Source organism: Monopterus albus, unplaced genomic scaffold (genome assembly GCF_001952655.1).
Source record: "Monopterus albus unplaced genomic scaffold, M_albus_1.0 scaffold127.1, whole genome shotgun sequence".
Taxonomy (NCBI): domain Eukaryota; kingdom Metazoa; phylum Chordata; class Actinopteri; order Synbranchiformes; family Synbranchidae; genus Monopterus; species Monopterus albus.
This window is the reverse complement of record NW_018128007.1, coordinates 2,780,856-2,791,947: the sequence shown is the minus strand read 5'-3', so window position 1 is coordinate 2,791,947 and position 11,092 is coordinate 2,780,856. Positions and strand designations below refer to the sequence as shown.

The 11,092-nt window shown below is 39.2% G+C and overlaps 1 protein-coding gene across 4 annotated transcripts in view; it reads left to right on the top strand.

Moving 5' to 3' along the window:
• creb5b (cAMP responsive element binding protein 5b) overlaps positions 1-11,092 on the top strand; it is a 42,973-nt gene that overhangs the window by 972 nt on the left and 30,909 nt on the right. For 3 of the 4 annotated variants that reach the window (XR_002275919.1, XR_002275920.1, XM_020612824.1), the window contains exons 1-3: positions 5,478-5,590; positions 10,360-10,437; positions 10,771-10,864. Coding sequence is in view for 2 of the 4 variants with exons in the window: in XM_020612824.1 (XP_020468480.1) it covers positions 10,384-10,437; positions 10,771-10,864 (148 nt within the window). In the remaining 2 variants the exon portion in view is untranslated. Of the gene's footprint in view, positions 1-5,477; positions 5,591-10,359; positions 10,438-10,770; positions 10,865-11,092 lie in introns of those variants that run through there. The other variant, XM_020612825.1, reaches the window with a different exon arrangement.

Genomic DNA, 11,092 nt, shown 5'->3' with positions numbered 1-11,092 from the left:
TCATAATGTGTCAGTTTATCTATCATGTGATGTCAAGTTATTTTAGCCATTCAGTCATTTGAGATTGAGACATACTAGATAAAGCATATTGCCATTTTGATATATGAGATGCTCTCAGTCATAAAAATAGTCAGTAACCTGGCGGAGTCAGTTATAGAATAGATTTTAAATTTCTAGTGTCACAGAAAGTAAACAAGTATGGCTTTGTGTACTCATCAGACCAATAGAAATTAAAGATTGAATGAAGAAAATGAAGAAATACTTTTTTAAAAGTTTGCTTTCAGGGAGTGATGCAAATCACTTTCACAACAAAACCTGATGTTTGCGCAATACACATGTAAGTAGGAAGTGTGTATCCTTGTGTGCATCTATGGAAATTTAGAATTTCTTAGATTGGCAGATCTGCTGCAAATTGGCCAGGGGTTTTACAAAACTAAAGCAGTAATATTTACTAACTTTAACTTTTCCAGTTTTTATGTTTTGTTTTTTTGCATTTACTGGCACAGCAGTAACTTTTATTTTGTGCCTGGTGATGGTGCAATGGGTCATTGGGCCCAGCCCATTTCGAGATCAAGCATGACAGTGAAAGTAAAACTATTTTCCAGTTTGTGCTTGAGAACATTGTTGGGCATTATTTTGAAAACATGACATCACGCTTACTCTCCTGTTTGAGGAAGCTCATGGCTTTTATTTAAAAAGCTGGCTTTGCCTGTCCTCATTTATTGATGGTTGCACTTAATTATCATAGTCGCAGCTAATGATTACTGTTCAATTTGTTATAGCCCATTAATGTAGATGAGGTAATAGACACATTTTCTCCACTAGAGATTTACTGAATAGGTTATTTACCATCGGTGTGGAAACGTGCAGGGGAAGTCTCATTTTACAGCTGCTGGTAAGTGACCAAACCCTGTTACACTCTGGGAATAAGCAAATATGTTGGAGTTAACCAACAAGATAATTTGCTCCTTGTTAGATACTTATACTCATAGAGACACCTGAATCCTTCTTTTATAATTTAACACCAAGGGAAGACTTATTCTAATCCAGTGTAATTCACTGGGTGTCATATGGCCTGAGACTTTGCAGAACTGAGATTTTCCAGCTTCACTATGAATTTGTATTTTGTAGCACTTTTATAAAACCTGTTTTTTAGGCCAAGGTAAATTATAAAGGAAGGAGCAATACAATACCACTTGACAAATTAATCCAAAATATTTATCCATATGCTATTGTAATGTAATTTATAAAAATTAAATCTTTACAATGAAGGGTATAAAGTTACTTTATTATCATCCATTTATATTATATGACACTTTTCAAAACCCAGCCAGATGATATTTGTGCATTTAAATTTTTACAAATGTGCTTAATAATCCAGTTTAGGCACACGCAGAGGCCAAGTTCATATGTCAAAAGAGTGATGTACAGTACTTAGCCACAAATGCTGAGCACTGCCATAAATCTAAACAGCCATCACACACGCAGCACCATTCACTGGCCACCTAATGTAATGTTACAGGGTCGAGTGTTTGAGTGTTGGAATGTCACTGGGGTTATCTACTGGGAGCCTCCCAGCACATATGTTTTGTTGAATTAGGCTCTCAGTTACACCACAGTGATTATTGATGTCCCAGGACCCATGTCTCTCCAGTCTTCAACAGTGATATAAATGAAGTGAAGTAAATAGAAGCTAACAGCTTGAAGCTGCAAACTGGATTTTTTTTTAGTTTGCAAAGAATCTTAATTTGCCCAGAATGCATACCTAATTAGTCCTACTTAAAATAGTATGATAATATAATATAATAATTATTTTTGTGAAACCATGATGTTTTTTTCCTTCTGCCACAGTAATACTGTCTCTTGTACCAAATCAGCATGCATGCTATCACAATTTTTAAAAGAGGAAGCTTGCTTTACTTTGCTTAATGCAAACATTGACATTTAGAAGAATTAAATACAGAAACATAAAATTAAACTTGGCCTCCATCGTTTGGTAAAATAAACATGATGGTTTGCAATTGTGTAATTTCTTCTGTGGACTAGAATTTGATTAGAATTTCTCTTTTTTTTTTAATCCTGGAAAAATGAACATTTTGAATTGTATTTGCAAGGGGTCGGGTGATGAATCTGAACCACTGTATTTAAACTAATTGTGCGTTTGTCACGCTCCTGCCACTCTTGCTTCCTGTCATGCTTTTTTTTCACATTACTTCCTGTTTTGTTTCACCTCAGTTTTGGCCCTTTTATTTAATCATCATTAGTTCACCTGCTCCTTATTGTTTGCACCTGTTTTTTACTTCTATTTAGGCAGCGTCCTCCCACCAGGACACTGCCAGATTGTTCTAGACCCCAGCTCTGACTCTCCAGCACTTATACCTTGCCTGACTCTCTGTTTCTCACCTTGGATTACCGTTTTTTGACCACCGTGTTTTGTCTATGCCCTCCCAGATTCTGTTCGCTTGCAGTGTACCGACCTCGAGTTTGGATCCCCTGGCTATACCTGTTTACCGGCGCCGACCCTGGACTGTCTTATCGACCTGATTGATATCCTGGACTTTGTGTTAGTTGTTTTGCTTACAACAAGTAAAGAACTTGTCGCTACCTCGGTTCGTCTGGTTTTCTAATTGAGTTCACCACAACCTCTGTTTGGCATCTGTACATGCCAAACCTGACAGCGTTCATTTTAAATTTCCATAGTAATTTTTTTGTTGAGGTGTTGTAACGCCATGGAGTGACACTGAGAGCCCCCCCACATTTCCATCCCTGCAGCTATAGTCACCTAAGAGCAGGACAGGAACAGCTCATCTGTTTGAGCATTGATTGTTGTACAAAGTTAATGTGTGCGTATATGTAAAACAAATTGAAAACTTGTATGAAACTTTTATCATTTAGCCTCCTTCACCTTTTGCACCTCAACAAAGCATCCTCAGAGGTGTTAATCTTCCCTCGGTGGTCTTACTCACAAGTAATGCACAAAGGCATAATAATAAAAGGTTTAGGATAATATAGATCAAATCAGCTTTAGTGTAGGTCACTGACCCAAACTGTATTGGCTCTTTCCAGCCTTAATAGTCTGCTCCTCTGGGAGGATAATGTTTGGATTGGTTGGGAAATATATTGGCAATAAAGAGACAAAAGGCTGTCATAAACTTTGATTAAAGCCTTGGTTAAAAGAAAGAGGCGGAAACGCTTTGAGTTATGAGGGCTTTTCAGACTGTGTTATTGTTTCAGTGACAGAGCTCTTAGTGCGTCTAGCGGAGTGGTCACAGGTGAGTGGTAAACATTTCTCAATGTGTGAGGAGCCATTAATCTCCATAGCCAAGGATGGCTTCACTACCTGTGTCTATGGGCCAGGAAAACACAGTCAGCTGGCACAAGCAGGCCACACAGAGCTCCAGCATACAGACATACTGTAAATGCTCTGATCACCAAAGCTGTTTAAATGTCTTCTAATGTACAGTACCTAAGGTACACGTTTCAGATAAAGCAGTTTGGAACAACTACAGTATATGGTTCACTTGCTGAATTCATGTAAAGCGAAGCTGTTGGTGACACAGCTAAGTTCTTCCAGGTTATGGCCCTTTGGTTAAAGATAATTTTTTGAGCTCTAAGAAAATAGCTGAAATGAGTTTGATTCATATGAGTATGATCAAAAATGAGCTGTTCATAACAGTAACATGTAGTTTTGATGCTGAGAAATATAAAAACCTATCACAAAAGGGTCTTGAAAGCTGCAGGCTTAATGGTTTGTGCTAATTTAATTGAAATAATTACTGTATATGACTGATAGGTGAGTCCAGGCATGTTTTCTAATCACAAGGTGGTGTCTGAAGACAAAAACTATGTTCAAGGCCTTTTTTATTTCACTTTTGCAATCACAGGTTGTATATATTTCTAAATTAATTTGTGTTTGATCAAACCTGGAGCCAGGTAGCTGTCCAGCTTAATAATAAACTTTAAAAATAAAGTGGTGAATGGGAGTTTAATGGTGGCACAACACGTTACTTTTGCCTCAGGGCCCTATAGCAGGTTTATCTGGCCATGACTATCACTACAAAACTCCCTTATGAAATGAACAGCTTGTAATTGAAAGGCTTGGTTTCATGTAACGTCCCTCTGGCAAATATTGTCTGCTTTATTTTCTGTATCTAACTAATCCAGTAGAGCTTTCTCACACAACACATTCTGAGATGTCACAGTAGGAAAAGCACAGGTGGAAATAATAAAATTAATGATGGCTGAACTCTTTTTACCTGTGCCAGTGTCAGGGTCCTGGTTTGTGTGTCACACTGTCCTGGAGACATGAATAGCCACAGTTAATGTTATTAGTAACAGGTGTGTTCTTCCTACTGTGAAAGGTCAAAAATGTATGAATGAATGAATGAATGACACTTTATTACAGACTCAAGGTCCAGGTTCAAAACAAATAAAAGCAATAAAAGAACAGTTTAAAAACGAAACAATAAAAACAGAAAATACATAAAAACGAGAGCAAAAGAACACCCATAAAACTACTGCCCCTTTAAAAGACAGGTATACCCGTGTTTCCAGACACAATGCTGTAAGAAAGGACTATTTTAAATGTAAGTTTTCTGTGTGGCTGAAAGCACTGTAGCACTGCTGCAGGGCAAAAAGGTTTGGGGTTCAAATCTAGACTGGGGCCTTTCTGTGTGGAGTTTGCATGTGTGGGTTTTCTCCATGTTAGCTAATGAGGTTTCCTCCCACAGTCCGGTGGCACGCTGGTTAGGTTCACTGGTCACTGTAGGTCCGTGCCTGTGTGTCAGCCCTGTGATAGACTGTTCACTGGTACACCCTGCCTCTCTCCCAGTGTTCGCTGGTGTTGTCTCCAGCTCCCTGTGACCTCTTGTGAACAAGAAAATATGAACATTTTGAACTAAATTAGTTAGTATTATTATTACTGTGCCTTAGTATTGTCTTTTGAGTGAAAAATGTGTGATGTTCTAGGTGCTTGGTGATGGGACAGACTTATTTCAGAATCATATATATTCTATATATGAGTTTTAACTATGGATACATTATTGTGCAAGCAACTGATAAATATGGGGGTTGTTTTAATTACTATATATAACTACTTTAATATTATAATAATTATAATAATTTAAACAATCTGTTACATCATAATCTACTTGTAATGTTATATTCTATTGTCTTGTGTAGGCTATTGATAATTTACATCAGCAAAGTAACTAGTGCAGCAGCTTTTTCCCTCGGAAATGTAGTGAAGTCGAAGTATAAAGTAGTAGAAAATGGAGTACTAGAGTAAAATACTTTGCACCTTTGGCGACAAGATGCAGCACAGTGCACTTATTTGCATGTGTAATTGGTAGGCTCTGCACCACACCCACTCCATGCCCGTCCGTCCATGCCTCTCCCTGGGTGTGTATTTGCAAACTCCGCCCTGCTCGCGCCGCCTCCGAGCGGACCGCAATGATTTAGAAGTTCAGGAATCCCACGTGACGTCACCCGGGGTGACGTTATGCTTCTCTAAATAGACCGTATTGTAATCTTTTCGCAGTCCAACGTGGTTTCTTCTGAGGGACTGCTTCACATTGTCTGCACTTGTTTGGTAAGTTGCAAACCTCATACCACCATGCAAGTGAGCGTGCATGCGCCTGTAAAAAGCGATCCTTGTTACTTTCCCCCTCCTTTTTTCATGCAACAGCTTGTTTTGTTGTTCGGTTCGGCAGCCCTGGTCAAAATGCTTTTTCTTCGTGTAAGCAGCTAATTTATGGCTACAGTTAAAAGAGATGAAAGTGTCATGTTAGTTTCGCCAGAGTAAGTGCATTGTCTTCTCACTTCGGTGTCCGAGCGTCGGCCTGTTAACTGTTGTTGAAGTTGAAGCAGAGTGAAGTTCCGCTGCTGCTGCTGCTGCTGCTGCTGCTGCTCGGTCTGTCACATCTGCAGGAGTTCATGTCAAGCCCGACTAAAAACTACAGACAGTGTTATTGCATGGGATCGGTTGCACTGCCATTTACACCAATTTGGCATGACTTTCAGGTTTTCTGCTCGCTCTCAGACACACTGCTGGAGCCCCGCATCGCTGTCATGCCTGTCCTATCTCGGGATACGCAGAGCCGCCGGTCCCAGACTCTCTGTGTCAGTGTGCTGATCGTCTGGAAAGTGATAGCTCTGTGGTTTGGCTCTCATGGCAGCTAAAAAGAAACGAGCGATGTCCCCCGTTCCCATGAAATTTATGATTTTTTTTCTGGTGAACAGCACTGTAACTAACATTACGTCATTCTGCAGGCCAGGCGACGTGATTAGCCGCTGAAATGTGGAGGGCACTTTCGGGATGGTTGTGCTGACGAGGCGCTCTTTAAAAAAAAAGAAAAATGTTTTAATCATTTGATGACTGTGCTCTCATTATGTTTATGTGACAACCCTATCAATAACCACTTGCGTCTCGTGCACGCTGCTTTAAATTATTGCGCAAGCTTCCAGTTTTATTGTGTCCCTTTAAATGGCTTTGTTAACACCAGATGATGTATTTAGGAGTGCTGACAATATTACAGACTGACACTGACTTAAAAGCCGCTTTTTAAACGCGAACCTGTTATAGAATATAATTACAGGTTGAGAAAAGATAATGACTATTCTTTTTCATATTTTTTTTCCAACTTCTTTGTTGCAAGGCGCTGTACAAAATGTTTTCATTTTTCTTTTGAGATTGACAAACTGGCTCATTGCAGCAATGAAATATGATCTATATTGAGTTTGTTTGTTGATGGTTGTTGCATGTGCTCAAGGTGAAACATTCCTCTGGTAATGACTGTACTAATGTAGGAAGGGGTCAAATGACAGAAATTATAACACCAATCACATGGTGCAGGCAGCAGTTTGGGCACAAAGAAGCCTCCACATTTTATTTTGACTTATACATGTTTAATGCAAACATACTGTAGTTTCCCACAATGGTATAAACATTTTAGTGATATCTGTCATGGGTTTACATGTTATGAAAGAGACCAGAGAGGTTTACACAGCAGTCTTTTTGTGTCACAGTGAGTTCAACAGGGCCATGTCCCCTGCCTCAGGGATCGCCATCATCCTACCTTGTACTTGTAGTGTCAAAGGCCCTGGAGCTGAAGATTTGAATTGCTGCACATGTTTGTGTTTGCTTTAACCCTGTATGCCTTTGCACCCCAACCCCTCTTTTCCTAAACATGTTGTTTAAATTCTAATGTGTGGTCTACCTGGAGAATTCTTCTCCAGTTCCTCTTGAAATTGAACGCTGGACCCTATAATCCTTCCCCTTGCACACATCAGGATATAGTTAATGTAAAGTGTAACCAAATTTCCTCTGCTAAACTAAAACATCTATATCAAGAGCCAAGTGCCCTTTCCAAGGGATGGGAGTTGAGTACTGATAATTTGAAGTGTGAGAGCTTTCATAATTCACAAAGGCATTCACAGAATTAATGGTTAAATGTTTTGTGCTTCATATGGTTTGAATTTCCTGGTAATGAAATGACTTCATATTATTTTAGAAATTGAAACAGGAACATAAAAGTTACATTTCTGCTTCTATTTTAAAAGATATGTATTATCTTTTTTTTAGTTTTCATTTGTGCTTTCAAGTGACATCCTTTTCTATTTATTGTTAACTTTAAAATGTAAATGAAGTGATTCATAGGTGTTTACACATAGTCAAGAATAAAGCCTGTGACAACAAGTAGTGTACAAACAGCTGAAAGTTCCATGTAACTGCATTTTCAGTGTTGATTCAAGACGTGAGTAATTAGCAACATGTCTGTGGGCTTCATCCTTGGTTTAGTTTGGGCTGAGGGTTAGGCTCAACCGTGCTAGTCATGTTTGTTGTGTCAAAGGAGACCAGGTGAGTTTTTAGGGGCCCCGTAGAAGAGACAGAGCGAGCTGGTGACAGAGAGAGAGAGCAGGGCTCGTTGCTCTCTGACAGAGAGACCCTGTCCAGGCCCTGTTCTGCAGGCTCAGTCATGAAGTACAGCTTGTTAGGAAAACAGCGCTTAGCATAACACAATATTTGAGTGTTTTCACTGTGCTTGAAAAAATAGTCTGCGCCCGTGAAAAAGACACTCAGTGACATGGTGTATGAAGGTATTCATGCTCGACACGTGACATGGCATCGGCTTGAATTTCAGATGTGTTGCAGTTCTCATGAATCGATGATGACGAAAGGTAAAAAGTAATAAACTTTGTGTTGTATGTGTCTAGCAAATGAGAGCTATATGGTGCAGCATCACAGCTGTGATATTAGAGATTTTTCATTCATCACAAATGATAAACAAACTGCATTAGCTTCTTCATCCCTAGGTTTCTTCATTTTAGCTTTGTTTTTAGGGTGTGAGAAGAGAGAGGCGATGTGTTTTTGTCCAGGCACCATTAAAATAGTCTGTGAAGGCCTAATTCACTTATTGGAGCACAAAATGTGTGTCCATATTCACATGCGTGTTAGGCCTTTGGTTCAAACCTCACTAGGACCAACGGAGGCCCTCCTCTATGGGGTTTAAATGTTCATTCCCTGTTTGCATATCCCATAACAAAAGACCTGTTAAGTGTTACCAGTCTTCCTGCTTGCTGTAATCACGGCAGTGGCTCCAGGCTGAAGATGGACCCTGGGTGCTGTGCTGTGACTGCACCTAGAAGGGAATTAATAAAGATTACCTTACCACATGTTATACTCACTTAACATCTGTTAAAACATCTGTCAGACAGTTCTGGGAATCTTTAGCACTGGCATACCACTTTGAGATTGTTTGTCAGCAAGGATGATATTTTTACACTTTACACTGAGCAATGATAAAACCTCCAAATAAGAGGCGCTTTGTTGAACAAAACCCAGCAGTCACCAGATATGTCAGGGGCAAGGTCAAATCCAAAGAATACTCAAATAATACTTTTTTCTATGCCCGTTTAAGGTATATTTTTTCTATAAATCCATATACAGTATAATCATTTAAATAATTGTATGTCTTAACACAAACATCGTAATAAAAATAGCTTAAATAAAATGCAGTACACAATTATAAATCACTGTTTAATGAACACATAAGCTAGGAACCGGACCAAGCTTTCAGTGCCAGCTTTTGGTACCCGACAGCTTTAATACTCAGGATGTTCACTGATTTTTAAAGCAACTACAGAATGCATCCTTTGTGTTACTGTGTGTGATTTTGTTTCTCTTGTCAAACAGAGAGCCAGGATAATATTTAAAAGAATTTGTAGGCCTATAATTTTTATGTGCATGTGGATCAGTTTTATAGTTTCAGCAGAACACACTCCTCTTTTCTGGGAAAGTTTGTCCTCTTTTCACTTTGAATTATTAAAGCCTCTACAGCGATAAGCCATCGCACATCTTTCATGATAAATGGCTCTAGTGTACTGAGCTATTACTTCTAAAGCACAAATTTGACAGTAGTTACAGGTAAGCAAATATACAGTCCTCTTATTTATAAGCTTTAACATTTTTTAAAGTTGAGCAAATAAACTGCAGTGCTGTTCTTTTCACCACTTCCCTTGTTTTTACTGCGAAGTGTATATCAACTGAATAATCTAAAATTAAATCTTTAGACTGTACAGCCCAAACTTGAAAATACTATATGGTGCCAGCTTTAAAATACTTGAATAAGTGGAAATCAATATTTCATGTTACCACCGGGGAGTAGTTTTTGCCAGACGAGTGCCATACAGTATGTGCTAGACCAGATTCTGTCACTTTGTGGTGAGAGCAAACAATTGAAAACACCTCCTTGAAGCTGTGGTTTCAACATGATGTTGGGGTTTGGATCGAACTTTCAAACATGGTTTCTTATGTCATTGTTCCCCCCCCACATTTAAGCTGAAACTCATCACAGTTGTCCCAAGATGTATAAACATATGTATGTACCTCTGTATACACAGTTGGCTGAACAAAAAGGCCACTGAATGAGTAGCAGCTGTAGTTGTAGGTTTTACTGTACTATAGCAATACTTTATTTATTTGTTGTTCTTGTTGTGTTCTTTGAACAGCTTCTGTGCGATTATATGCAGCTATTAGTATGTTAGTCCCGTTAAATGTTTTCCCAGTACATGAAAGTTTGTGCTGAAGTTACTGAATCCAGTTTCCAGTCTTTGCAAAGCCATCAATCTTGATGCCAATTTAGAGGATCCTAGGTTATTCTAGTACAAGAAAACAGTCTGTTTATTACTGAAAATAACCACATAGCTTTTTCAGGTGCGGTGGCAAGTTTACGTCTAGTGTGACACAGAATGTGTGTTTTTCCTCTTGGGTGCTGGCAGGGAAACCCAAGTCATTCACTTCCTCTCCTTCCTCTCTTCTGTTGTGTGTGTGTGTGTGTGTGTGTGTTTTTCTTTTTGTAGTTCTATGAGAAGTCGGCCAGAGTGATGAACTCAGACCAGGAAAGGCCATTCGTGTGTAATGCTCCTGGCTGTTCTCAGGTGAGTGTGCCGAGGTAAAATAAAATAACACAATGAGATGTGTGTGTGTGTGTCTGCCTGTAATATGAAGAGGTGTACTGAGGACGCCTAAGGAGTCAATTACTGGCTCACTCATAAGAAAGAAAGAGAATAGCATGGAACTGAGTGAAAGACTGTAAATAATGCTGCAGGTGTAAAAATACCTAAAGGAAAAAAAAAGCATTTGAAGTCAACACCACAGCTGATGCTCTGTTAGGCTGTACTCTTTAAAGGGAGAATAACAGTGAATGTGTGTGATTATTTTACACTTGCATATAACAATTTTTACAATCCTACTTTTTAAAAACTTGATAGCGATTCCCCACGGAGGACCACCTGATGATACATCGACACAAACATGAGATGACCCTCAAGTTCCCCTCCATAAAGAACGACAACATGTTATCAGGTGAGCAGTGGATACAGTACAGCAGACACACACTACCTCAGAGGGCCTGATGGGGAACAGTTCATATGCAGGTGTGCGCCTTGGTGACTCATACACAGACACACTTCTATCATCAGAAACCTTTATGGCATGTCTATACCACTTGTTTACAGTAATGTAAATCATATGACACGTAAACTCGCAACTAGGCTCTCTGTTCTGTGCACACGACTTACACTCTTCAGCAGG